This window comes from Branchiostoma floridae, chromosome 15 (assembly GCF_000003815.2).
Source record: "Branchiostoma floridae strain S238N-H82 chromosome 15, Bfl_VNyyK, whole genome shotgun sequence".
NCBI lineage: Eukaryota > Metazoa > Chordata > Leptocardii > Amphioxiformes > Branchiostomatidae > Branchiostoma > Branchiostoma floridae.
This window is the reverse complement of record NC_049993.1, coordinates 16,475,064-16,489,271: the sequence shown is the minus strand read 5'-3', so window position 1 is coordinate 16,489,271 and position 14,208 is coordinate 16,475,064. Positions and strand designations below refer to the sequence as shown.

The window sequence follows — 14,208 nt, the reverse complement described above, 5'->3', positions numbered from 1 at the left end:
GAACTTTTACCACCATGAATTTACACTTACTGATCATAATCATCAATGTTAGCTACAGTTTATATCTTTGCAGGTCAGGGAAAAGCAAACATGGAACTTTTGAAATTGAGGCACAGAAAGCTAGACCAAGGACGTTACGATGTAACGTTACGATGTAACGTCCTTGGCTAGACTAAGACAATTTCTATTTCTTTCTTTTAGTAACATTCTTCTCTGAGACCTTCCATATTCCATTTTTTTTTAAATATGGTACCAACATTGTGATTACAAATATGAACGTAGAGAAAAGTACAAATGTACTATGCAACTGTTGGTGTAGACTTGCGCTCTGAAAATACTTTACAATGGCAATTCCTCGTGTCATTTTCTTTTTGATCAATGTTCCCAGTATCTTTTATATATCATCTTCATTTTTTGAAAGATGATTGGCGATTTTACCATCATCATGAGTAGTTAAAACATTCCGTCCTTACGTCAAGTGTTTCTAGTTGAGGTCATCCCAGGAACTCCTGACGTACCCTGTCCGTGTGACGTCATGGCCAACCGGCCCCCGGGTTTCCGCACTGCTCCGTCAGCTGGCACATTACATCCATCCGCGGAGTGAAGCGGTCCGTTCCCTTTATTTACTTCCGCATTTTCCTTTTCCTACACATCTTCCCACATCTACAAACCACAATTCATTTGAAATAGAACTAATGTATGCTGGTTATTTTATTTATAGATTTATTCTATCAGAAATAGGGTTTTTAGTTAACAGTAATATTATTTTTAGGACTACGTTGTAGTGCGCACGTACATCTGAGCAGAAAATCGGCAGTGCGGCCATGTTTTGGTGATTGGTCTAGCTCGCAGTACAGGACCGGGACATAAAGGAGCTTCTTTGTGTACAAATTTCTCCGTTTTAAGACGTCTTACCAATGCCCCGGTAGAGACTTAAGATGGGGAATTGCCTTAAGACGCCTACAGCGGATGACATCTCGCTTCTACACGAGGGAAGAGCGGGGAGCGAGACGGGGGACAGCTCCGAAAACCTCGGACCGCCGCCACCATACCAGGTCGGTTACACATTCTCAAGGAAGTGTTTTCCTTTCAGTTTCTTCCTTAACTCACCACAACACGATACCAACTCTTGTAGAACACTATGTGTACTCTTTCATGAAATATTCTGCCCATTTATATCAAGATATGGTATGATATTGGTGTTTTATACAATTTTGATTTGGTCCCTTTGTGTCGGGTCTTATCAAAACAACCATCGTCACTCAGATGATGAAACGACTGGAAACGACAGACGACAAATATTTCATCCGTCCGTACTTCCTCTTCGCAGAGCTGGTCTTACAGACGTTTGGAAATCGTCCTTGTTTCCTTTCTGTGATTGTTTCCTTCTCGTCTAGCCGTCTGAGAACGCATGTAAAGTTTTAATAAGCTATTTGTAGTGATAAGTAGAAAGAAAACAAATTGTCCCTGGCCTTTGTTGACTTCTTGTCTGGGTATTGTTCTAGTTTCACGGCTCCATGGGGCTCAAAATAGAAAGACAAAAACTCCCAAGTTATCATTTGAAAGAGAAGAACTGCTACGTGCACACAGAAACGTTTACAATGGCAACGCATTTAGCATACAGCTGTAAATGCAAATGATCGTTCAAGTTTGTAGCTAGAGGTATAACGTTTGATATGTTAATTCTGTGTAAGCCTTGAGGTCAATATAAAACAAGGATCAGAGAGAGGACTTTGTCCATTCTTTAATACAAGAACAGGTACTTATGTGTGTTATGTCGAATTAGCTCTCGTTGTTTTCAAATTTATAACTTCCCCCTTACCAATTTTGTATCAAGATTAATATTTCTCTTTAATGTCTAGACTTTTATCTGCTAATTTAATCCCATATGGTAATTTCCTTGTGCTCTACATTGAATTGCATTGTTTTCATTGTACCCATGGAGGACTGTAATATTTTCTATGACATTTTACATAAATCAAATAGAACTTGGGTATTCGTGTTATAACCTGAATACTTGGCCTTTATATGACAGAGCAAGAAGGTTTAATATTGGAGCTAAAGCAAGAGTTGAAGCACTTGGGAAAGTACACATAGAGGTCAAAGGTGAAGTAAGGTTGTTGAACCCACCAGTTTGTTTTGATTTAACCCTGGTGCAACTAAGATCAACTATAAACAAGTACACAGTACAATTTTCGTTTGTGGGTCTACCCAAAGAAGGCAGAAGTTTATGGACATTGGGCCATACCTAAAGCATCAAATGATAGTCAAATCTGCAAAAGTGACCTACTTTAGTTTAAAGGCCACCTGGCCAATGTTACACAATGAAGCCTGTACAGGTGGCCACCTCTACATAAGACCCACCTGGTGCCAGTGCCCAATGTGAACTCTTTGTGGAGGTCCCTGAGATAATTTTCCTCCATTAATGCAATCCCATCTACATGTATACCACCTGCCCACATAGTTGTGCAAATGTTGTAGTCCAATAGCACTTACATTGCACTGCTGCTGCAGTGGTCTGCATGGACACCCTGCAGCTGCAATCAGTCTTCTCTTCTTCAAATCCCTCCACTTTATCACGGTCATCGCAAGCAACTGTCCTAGTCCTCTATCTTGTCCATATAGACCAGATTTATGGGTACCCCTTGTTGTCATCTTGGGCAGTTTGAATATATATATATTTCATACATCTGAGAACCAATGGATGGACTTGGTATTGCCAAAACCAATAGATGAACTTGGTATTGCCAAAACACGGCAAACAGAGATTCCTGCATAATCGTATTCCTGCATTGATTTCTCCTGGTATAAACGATTCTTATCACTTAATTTGGTATGACGAAAGCCTTACAGTTACCGGTGCCAGCCAGATTTACCGGTGCTGTCCAGCTGGACTGCCTAATTTTTCACCAACTATATCTGATTATTCCCCAAAAAGCAGTTACTCAAGCAACTGGATATCATTTTGGAAACGGTCAAATGCTTCAGATATAGCATCCATTCTTTTGTCAATGTCACTGAAGAAGGATATATAGTGGATGCTTATCGGAAACGTAACTGCTTTTTGGCACATCTTATTATCTGGATGTGTAACCTTCATGGATGTATAACTATAAATCTGATTATTGGCAGAACTTTAGATTAACCGACTTGTGTAGATGAACATGTAATCAGAAAAAGTATGCTTAAATTTGATGTATACCAAGAGATGATTATGGGTTGGTCGGTCATTTGACTACTTCATTGCTTGATGAACAGCAGGATAACTTCATATATATAACATTGTGATAATGTCTTACAATGTTACATTGAGGAATTAGTCGCAAAATTTCGGCATAGATTTGGATTGGACAAGAGATTATTGTTCAGACAGAATTCTCATTTTTCTTTAGTAGCCAATTTTCTGCTCTCCAGGTGCTGTCTGTTGCAGCTGTTCAATTATATTCCCAGTATAGCCTAAAAACAAAAGCGTAAAGTTTGTTGCAAATTGTGCCCGAAAAATGTGCTTCAAGGTTTCTCAATTCTTTTTGCTTGAAGGTCCATTTATTTTCAATGACATCCAAAGAAACCCAGTAATTGCAGGAATGAGTCCCTGTATATCGTTGACGTCATGCCAGGTAGGGTGCGACTAATGCGGAGCAGTGACTTGGAGTAACCTGGTTTTCTGACACTTTGGTTGTCGTCAGGCTAAAAACACTTCTGGGTCTGCCATGCTGTAGAACCAAAAAAAATGATACTAAATATATTACTAAACTTTTCCAGTTGCTCAAGTCAAGTAACTTAGTTGTATTCAGTATCTCAGTATTACTTGCATGTGTAACATTAATTAACGCAAGCCAATAAAAATTTAAAATGATAATGTCATGATATCTTTATTGCAAATGTGTAAACTGTAAGCCATGTCATGAAGTTGATGTCAGTCACACACTGCTGAAAGAAAATAGTCTGAGTACTATATTATAGCATGGCTAAAACTAGCAACCTGCTGTAGTGCTTGCACATCTGTGTGGCCCAAGGGCTATAAAAATGGAGATGGTTACTGCCCTATGTACTGGTGTGGGAAGGATTTTAATTAAAGAAGACTGCTATGGCATGCTTCATTGATATGCAAATATGATGAGGTCTGGCTCTTCTCAAACAACAGCTGACAGATTGACCTCCCATCCAAAATTTAAAGTATAAAAATTAGATAATGTCCACTTATCAGAACACTGGCGGCTAGACTGAGATTAGAACCTGTAACCTGTGGTCCAGAAGCTAGCTCACAACACTGGCGGGTAGACTGAGATCAGAACCTGTAACCTGTGGTCCAGAAGCAAGCTCACAACACTGGCGGGTAGACTGAGATTAGAACCTGTAACCTGTGGTCCAGAGGCAAGCTCATCAACCACCAGACAAGACCACAGCATCAGTCTTAGGGCGGACATGAAATATTTAAGAGGAAAAGTCAGTCAAGAATGCCATCAGGAATAAGTGACCACAAATCCAGGCCCCAGGGACTCTTGCTTCTGTCATTCAGGACTTAAAACTTCCAGGGATGTCTTATTACAGGTCAGTCAAAACTACTCAAGGACCATTCAGAGTCAGAGGGCCATTATTATGATATCTGGTCTATGGGGACAGGTGGTTACTACAGACAGACATCTTAATACCCGTGTCAAAAGGAAACCAAAAGACCAGTTGGTGGACTTATATAGAGTTGCACAGGTTTCACTTATTTGAGGTTCTACTAGTTCTAGAGGAAAAGATGTGTCAGTTCTTTCTAAACCACACAAAACCACACCATCTTTCAGTAAAACTTAGAAGTGATTTAATCTAGGCCTTGGTCAGGAATTAATGCATGTCTAATGCCTTGCATAATTACCAAGATCATAAATAAAAATGTATGTGTACAGTAGGGTACACTACAAAGTCTAGACAGCTGGGTTTCCCCCCAGGGTAAGTGAAGTCACCCTCCTGAATCACTCTTAAAACAAGCTGATATCAATGTCATTGGAATTCTGCCATCGTCTCGGCAATGATGTCAGAAGTTGTGTTGTCATGGCAACAGGGTTGTCGTGGCAACATGGGTACTTGTTATTTTACCGTTATAGGAATCCGCAGCGAGGTCGCTGATCTTATTACATGCTCAGGGCTCAAGTCATTGTAGCTGTTATATATTTAGCAAGACTGGGACAGCCACACAATTGGGGAGTGTACACTGTACCTTTGACATGGCAGCAATTCAAAGATAAGCTTAGAACTTCTATCTACTTTTAGAGCATTTGGTGAAGGTGAAGTCACGTCATGGCTTCTGAAGATTGAATGACTCAAATGGTTCTAACAATAAGATAAATCACAGGAATAGAAGTCATATGAGGATTACTTTTCTAGGCTACTAAATAAGTACTTGTACAGGCTTATTGAGTAATATACTGCACGAGTCGTACGTGTAGAAGAATTTGAAGGCTTATCTCCAGGACCCGTCCCTCTATCCTGGGATGGGAATGAGTGTTGGCACGAACAAAAAATTTCACTCCATCCGTCAAAAAAATCATAAATTCAGAACATTACATTGATGAAAGTAGATCGTTTTGGGCAGCTTAAATGACAGAAAAAACAACAACAAGCTAAGGCCATCATAAAACAAAGAGTTGGCCAGAAAAATAGCAAAGCTTGTCTTGGGCCAGCCCTGGGTTTAAGTCATTAAAAGTTGTAATATTGCTCATTGTGCCCATCAATGTGGTGATGAACAAGTTTACATCCATGTCTCCTTGTCATGACGAGTGAAAGATAATCCTGGTAAGCTGACATTGGATCTGGATACTTCCATGTTATCTCTAACCAACCATTCAACCCTCTTGGCATGTTCCAGAAATCCCTGCAGAGCCCCTGTTATGTGCAGGAAGAGTATCGGGGAATGTTTACACATATTTCTGGGACCCATAATCAGAGCATGTCTGTTCCCTGTCTGTCATCCGAGTGGTCACAAGGCCAGGCTACTTGGGTTAGCTCTAGATAAAGACAGTCAGACTCTCTAGTTCTTAGTCTTATCCCTGACAGGGCTGTCTCTCCACTGGGAGCCAGCCAGGATCGGGCAGCTAGGACAGTTTATTCAGTGGCCCAAGACAGTCAGACCTGCCCTACAAGGGTATAGCAATAACTCCGTCAGGCTTAAACTCCCCGGAGTGCTTATGTGAGATCTGCGGGCTGACTGCCTTAGCTCCCCGAACAAAACTCGCTAGCTACCCGGTCCTGGCTGGCTCCCAGGGTAGCCTGTCTCCAGTCCCATCCCACTACCCTGGGAGGAACAAAAATGTCAACCCGCTGTCCAATAAACCTGAATTTCATGGCTTAAACTATGTCATGACATGAAGTTGATTTTTCATAGGTTCAAAGAGTTCAGAAGACAGCAGAATCTTCAATACGATGAAGGTGGCTGCCACAAATTTAAGAAGAAGAAGAAGAAAGTTACAGATTTACAACAAAAATGGAACAGTAGCAACATGGACTCCCAAACAATGAGTGGAATTGCTAAAGATTTATTTCAAATGCTGGAAACAGCCCTGATCCCTAACCCAGTGTTCACTTCGCATTCAGAAGGTTGGGATTCAAATCAAAGACACGAAAAATGGTGCCTAACACTGCTTTCTCTGTTTAGCACTCAGCACTTATGAGAAAAATTTTGGAGTTGGACACACCCCACTACCAGACTGTACTTACCCCGTACTGTATGTGGCCCAAGGGCTACAGAAATGGAGATGGGCACTGCACCTTTATTGGCACCAAAATGTTGTAAGGAGGGATTTTAAATTCACTAACCTCAGTAGTTTTATACAACTTGATATGCAATATGCACACAAGGAAAATTATTTCGTGTTCATATCTTTATTTATAATAAGAAAAGTTAAAGTTTATAAAATGCAAGTTCATGCCCATAGGCTAATTGCAAGTCACTCACTCACTCACTCCGGTTTAACGTCTGTTGTTCCCCACCCTGTGGGGGTTAGACGTGCTTGCACGCTGATGATGAGGGGGTCTGATGGCAGCTCGCCAGCGTCCTCTGTCACTAGGGTTGACACTGTGTAGGTTGAGAAAGTTGATGTCTTCCTTTATGTTGTCCAGCCATCTCTTTCGTGGTCGAAAAGTACATGGTAGAAACAAGGTAGGGATATACATGCAACAATGAACTGTGATAGATATCATTTTTCAAAGAGACTACTCAAATACTAGTGTTGACTCTATGTACATGTAGTCTTGTGTAAGCGGTTGTTGATAGTAATGTGATACATTTTGTAGCTCCTGGCTATGGGTATCCTTGACGTCCACTGATGATATGGTTAACTGATAACTCTCAGACGCTTTGCATTCATTTTTAACATCAACAAACCGATTTACAGCACCTTCCATCTGCTCCTCATAGCTTACGTAGCCTATGTGGCCTATTATGTACATATGTGTAATTTAGATTTGTTTGTTGTATCTTTGTGGGTCAGCCGTCATCAGCTTGAATAGACTGCCTAGGCTGGCCCAGTGTAATGACTTGTTGTCATTTTCAATAAATAAGTGATATGGTTAGATGATACACACAGTCATCATTCCAAAAGAATTTCCAGGACAGATAGAGCCCATTGAACAATCTATTACTTCAATCATCGGTATCTATACAATCTGTTGCTAAGCAACCCATCCCTTTGTCGGTGGCTAGCAGATGATCTGCTCTGAGTGGTCTGCCAGTTGCCACAAGGTTATCTCTAAATGGGGCTTGATAGCGTTATTGCAAAATTGCAGGGCTGGTATCATTGTATTACCGGCTCAGAAGAAACAGACAGTTCAGAAATTGTCTCTCCTACCAGGTACATGTAAGTAATACTGATGATGCGGAGTCTATGAAATAACCTGCATTTGCTGGTATATAGTTATAGTGACCACCAATAACCATCCATTTTACCTATAAGTATTATGATTACAAAATTGCACAGAGTGTAAAAGAAATCCTAGATATACATGAGCTTGGCTTGGAAGGTCCAAATCTTTCAACTTGTGTCAATAGTACAGAAGCATATCAAATTCATATTTCATGCATAGATTATGGTATTTTGTGTGTTTCTGGAAAAACTATAATGACAGAGTGCATCTGTACCAGCAATGTGATGGGACTGTGAAGTCAGGTCTGATTAAGTCTAAAAGCCTGAGCGTAGCTATGCTGTATATATTCCAGGGTTCTCCCCAGAATTTTTTAGTATAGTGGTCCGGAGGGGCTGGCAAAAATAACCCGAACAAACGCGCTGCACTTTCATGAAAATGGGTTCATTGTGCAATGACAGAGGGTGTCAAATACTACAAGACTATAGTAATAATATATTATAGTGATTCCTTTGTTGTGAAGTGGCAAAACAGCTATTGTTTTGATCATCGCCCATTCACAAGTTTTTCAGACAATGCCGGCTGGAAAAGTGATACCACTTGGCACAAAAAGCTGTGAATTTTCATTAATTTTAGCAAAACTAACCAAGAAAATAGGGAAGAAACACACTAAATTTCAAAAGTAGTATAGTGGAGCTGGGCTAGGAGTATAATGGAGGGCCTCCGTTATTCCATCCTTTGGGGAGAACTCTTGAGTACTAATATTAGTATTTGTCCAATAAGGCAATAGGGAGAGTCACATACCTACCACCAGACACTTAAACTATTAATTGATCGATTGACTGATCAATCCATCGATTGATGCTCTGCCTAATAGAAGAAGCACCTACCACTTGAACGCAGTTATAATACATTGATAGTTATGATTTTATTGGTTGATTGATGGTTATGATTTTATTGATTGATTGATTGATTGATTGATTGATTGCTTCTCTCCCCTACAGGAAGAAGCACCCATCTACCACCCGACCCCGAACACAGCCCGACCTGTGACCCAGCTGACAGAAGATGAGCAGATCAGGATAGCTCAGAGGCTGGGACTGATCCAACACCTGCCCTCCGGGGTGTACGACGGGTCCAAGAAGGGCAGAGAGTGAGTCAAATATGTGATAATGATATAATATCTATATATCTTGATTGTGTTTGGTACATTTAGATGATGTGATAAGAATAGTGTGGACTGTATGAACAGTTTTGGTTTGCTAGATTTTCACCTTTACTTTTGAGAACCAAGGTGTAGCCTTATTTAATGAACAGAGATGGGCAAAGATCGCTGCTGCTGGCTGTCGTTGAGCCCCTACGGCTGCTGTGGTCATGGGCTGTGAGTGATTGATTGAGTGAGTGATTGAGTGAGTGAGTGAGTGAGTGAGTGAGTGAGTGAGTGTGGAATGTAAATGGCATTATACATGTACCATGTGTTTTTTAAATTTTTTTCTTAGTCTTGATGATGTTTGATCTGTATGACCGATTTTTGTGGCGGGAGACCCGATCAGCCTGCTGCTAGATTTTTATCATTTTTGAGAGCCTTCAGTTAGTTATCAAACTATTGTACTGGAATCTAAGTGGCATTATGTTTTCTTCCTCTCCCCCAGATGTGTGATCTGTATGAACGACTTTGTGATAGGAGAGCCTATCAAGCTGCTGCTAGATTTTTATGTTTCATTCCCGAAGGAGAAAACACATTTTGTTTTTGCTGTTGTCTTCTTTTTCTTTCTTCCTCCATGCAGAATAGGGTTTATGGAAAAGGCTGGGTGTGCACCAGGCCTGGCTTCCTGGGCTGTCAACTTGGACTGGCTATCACGTCAGGCTTCTGAGAAATACCCCGATTCATAGCCTCAATTTTTTTTTTTTTCATTCGCACACACTACTTGGGGGCAAGCCTAATGGTAGAGTATTGTATGCAAGTAGCTTTACATAAGGCTAGAGGGAAAACATTCTGCATTTTTGCAAAGATGTTTCCTCTCTAGTTACCTTATTATTTGTGAGAGCCTTAGTTTATTTATCTATCAACTATTGTACTGGAATCTAAATGGCATTATTTTGATTTCTTTCTTCCTCTTCCCCAGATGTGTGATCTGTATGGACCACTTTGTGATCGGCGACCCGATCAGGCTGCTGCTGGATGTTTACGGCATTATTTTTGAAAGCCTTTAAGTTAGTGAATGAACTGTTGTGAGTCTAAATGATGTTGTGCCATGTGTTTGTTATTTTTTTTCCTTCTTCCCCCAGATGTGTGATCTGTATGAACGACTTTGTGATCGGCGACCCGATCAGGCTGCTTCCCTGCTGCCACATCTACCATAAGGACTGTATAGACGACTGGCTGATGCGCTCCTTCACCTGTCCCTCCTGCATGGAGCCCGTCGACGCGGCCTTGCTAACCACATATCAAACTAATTAACAACACATTCATTAATTGATTAATGTTAACCGTTTTGGTCAGGCATTATAGACAGGTTGTTTCCGTGGTTCTTGGACTCTGAAAGTCAGTGATGAAGAAAAGGAAATATGGTGACAACAGAGTGTGAGAGAAACTTTGTATCTTTTGGCAAAATCAGATTCAAAGCTGGTGTGTTACTTAGACCTGGTTGTAAAGATAAGAGCAGCTGCACCGGCTGTACAGACACAGACACGGACACAGATTCAGGAAAAGAGAATACCGTATATTGTCTTGATTGAACTATTTTGGCGGGACAGAAGAAAAGCACACACCCTTCTTGTGTGTTGCAAGGCACTTGACATGACCAGACAGACATTTCTTAAATTTGATTGATACTGGCCGAAAGTCAAATGGATCCAAGTTTTCCTCACTGGGCTCTGTTTTCACCTTGTTTTCATGCCTTGATACATCACCGAGACAAATCAATCTCTACAACTGGATAAAATGAGTTCAGAACTTCTGCTCTTCCAGTTCATTTTAGTGATGCTGAAGAAGAGTGATGGACGTCACTCAAAACGTCCAGAAGTAATCTGCACATCTTATCCAGTTACAGAGATGGAATTCTTGTTTTTACATTGAAATGTCCAAGAATCATGGAAATGAGACAGTGTGGCCTGATGAAAAAAAAATCCACCACTGGAAGAATGCAGTGCAATAGGGCTGAGAGAGGCAATGGATAACGATGTATAGCTTGTAAATATTCATCAATGTCAAGGTCATATGTGACAGGGTTCAAGGGCGGGCAGCCATCTTGTATCCCATCATGCACTGTTTCCCACAATGCACCTGGTTGTTTCGAACCATTGTATCCACACTGTCAGAGTGATTTAGATGGTTGTGATTTGGAAGGAGACTTTTCTCAGAGAAGGAGTTGTTGGATACTGAAGGGAAATAAGTGATGATCATGTGGGATGTGTTTTCCCATAACCCAGTAAATGTATCATATGTAAAACTTGCTGCTTTGTGAGAGAGAAAAATGTATTTATAGCGTTTGAAAATTGGTGGCTGACAAAAAAATCAGACTTTCTTATGTTTTCCAGTAAACAGTGTGTAGGTGTAGCATAAAGGATGTGTATAAGGCAAGGATGCCCAGAAGTTGCACATCCAGTTAACATCTATATTATGTTGTGTGTTTGTTTCGAGAAGCCATAATATGAAAATCAAGGGCTTTTGTTTATTTTCGTTTTTTTTTTTTTTTACTTAAAAAATCTTGACTTTGAGTTTGCTAACTACTTGGTACATGTAACATGTATTACTGAAATGTCATGTTGGGCACTTCTTGACAGGTTTGGCTGATACGATCATTGATTTATTCATTTTATAAAGAAATGAAAGAAACAAAAGATGCATGCAATTTCGTTTCAGTGAGAAAAACGTAGCTGGACTACTTTTTTATGTGCTTAACAGAACGACATTGCTAGCATAGAGCCATCACATGGTTAACTAAGGACTTATTAGTGCTAAAAGAATGTTGTGATACTTGGAAGTACAAGTGTGTAAAATTTACATAAGTTACATCAAGTCATTGGAATTTGAAACAACAGGAAAATATTAGATCGAATCAATGGAAAATACTGAAAGCAATTATTGATATGAGCTGAAATATTAATACAGAATTCGGAACTAAGGTCACAGTCAAGAATACATAATTACATATATGTATATGTAGGCTAGGATTGGTTTGATGATATAATGGAAAAGATGTGACTATTGCAAGTTACCAGTTTGTTAACTGTCAGGAAATTTTTGGAAATTTGGTGAGAAAGAAAAAAGATAGGACACAGGCTTGGAAGTGTTGAGAAAAACAAAATTATATGTCTATCCATACTGGCCTGAAAACGCAGTCTTTTTGTTTTAGGGTAAATTGAATGCATTGCATCCACATAATACATACATGTATACTGTTAGATACGGTGATGATCTAAGCCTATTGTAGCAGCATGTACCCAGAACCCGTAATATCCACTACATCCTTACAGATGTGTCCAACAAGAAATACTTTGCAAAGCCCATTGTGCACGTTGAACCAATGCACAAGAGGTTCTGGGTACACACTTCCAATACCCAGTGTGCTACATCCATGCCTTTCCAGAGTTTCAGTTGACCAATACAGACACTGAATATAGTGTAAAATGTACAGTACTTATCTGTACCATTGTAATTTGCTAATATACCATGATAGTGGTACACATGTCAAGATAGTTCTACAGGGGTGGGTGCACATTATAGTAATTTACTGTGTACAAAAACTGTTTTGTTGGTACTGTACACCAAAACTATACTGTTACAAAGAGTGTCTTGAGATGGATGTTGGGTTTGGTGCCGTGAAACCGGCATATAATGCAAAACACTGTTGATTAACACACACAAATGGATTGTACATCTAACTGCTGTTGCTAACTGGCCCGATAACTTGTGAAGAAATTCTTTCAAAAATCCAGCACCCCTTAAAACTAACATTACATTCTCCATGGAGCTTACCATGCATACAAAGTGTATATTTGTAAATATGTGCAAATCAGCCTATTTTGCAAGTGGGTATATTAACATAGACATGTGGATAGATGAAGAGATACACCTACTCAATGGTGATAGGTATATGATGTCCTGGGCTGAAATGGTCAAACTGTACCCTATAGTGTACACATGTAGGATGTATTTGATGTCCGAGCAGATGGATCAGTCCGGGTTTAGTTTTTGTCTTTTCTCGTTATTGAGTGGGCCGTCTACTATCTCTTTGCAACCAGAGGCTGAAGTAGGAGGAGTTTACATAGACGGGGCTCAACCGCAAGGGTCTGTGATGACAGCCTGGACACAGCGCCTAGCAGTAGTGCATTGCCCCATTTGTGGCCACTGAACTGTAATCATGTGTACCACTCACAGGGCTCGAAATTAACATAGTCCCATAGTCCCGGGGCACCAAAAAGCTAGTCCGGGAACGCTAAAAATTCCTTTGGGACCTTTTTTGGGACGGTAGAAAAATGATCAACATCAGAATGTAAACCAATCATACGTATTTTGGGAACACTTCTGGGACAATAAAGAAAACAGTTAATTTCGAGGTCTGACTCATACCAGGATTTCTATGTCTAGTTTTTTGTATTTGAGTGGTGCACTTTCTTAGGGCTACCTTCTAGCCCTAAGAAATCAAGTTGCACTATTAGTATTACTTCTACTGGAGAGATGTCCAAACTGTTGCAAAAATATACAAAGATACTGAGCAGGGCCCTTCCATCTGCTTGGAGACAAAAATGCTATAGGACTATGCATACATACTGCAGAGTTTGTATTATAAGTGCTGTATACCATGTGTACCACTTAGGAAGAGAACTGGAAAATATTCTGAATTTAGCTTTTTAACAACCCCATCCTGTGACATTTTCACATTGAACAGTAACCTATTGTTTTTCAAAGGTGTTGATAAGTAGACAACCTGGTCAACTTGTCTTTTCATTGTTTGCAAGACATATTTTTGATTTCAAATGTTAATATGCATGATTTGGTCCTTTAGAATGGTCTTGATTTGTGATTAACAAAAAAATATGATGTGATGAAATCGAAAAAGTAAAATATGACATTTTGATGCTCATCAAAATTTAAAGAGAAATACCATGATCTTCTGACAGATACGAATAGTACTGGAATATAAGTTTATTTCTGAAGATTCACTACTAGCCTGTACCAAGTGAGCCTTAGTTATGCTTAAATTGTAACTCATCTTTTGTCAATGTAATGTAAAACTGTATGGAAAAGAAATGATTTATTGTTGAATAGAAATGATGAGGCCTTCATTGCGATTTCTGTGCGGTATTTGATGGGTGATATCATGTGTAGCAATCACTAGAATAATACAGAAGGGAGCA

At 39.9% G+C, this 14,208-nt stretch overlaps 1 protein-coding gene across 2 annotated transcripts; it reads left to right on the top strand.

The window, feature by feature from the left end:
* The first annotated feature begins 696 nt into the window (after positions 1–696).
* On the top strand, positions 697–12,159 carry LOC118431805 (RING finger protein 11-like). 2 transcript variants are annotated; one of them, XM_035843174.1, is made up of 3 exons: positions 697–1,055; positions 8,850–8,998; positions 9,498–9,753. In XM_035843174.1, exons 1-3 carry the CDS (start codon positions 939–941, stop codon positions 9,736–9,738), a joined length of 507 nt encoding a protein of 168 aa, XP_035699067.1. In that variant the 5' UTR covers positions 697–938; the 3' UTR covers positions 9,739–9,753. The 2 variants fall into 2 exon arrangements, with proteins under 2 accessions (XP_035699067.1, XP_035699068.1); XM_035843175.1 differs by lacking the exon at positions 9,498–9,753 and adding an exon at positions 10,135–12,159 and having other exon boundaries at positions 779–1,055.
* Positions 12,160–14,208: the final 2,049 nt, after the last annotated feature.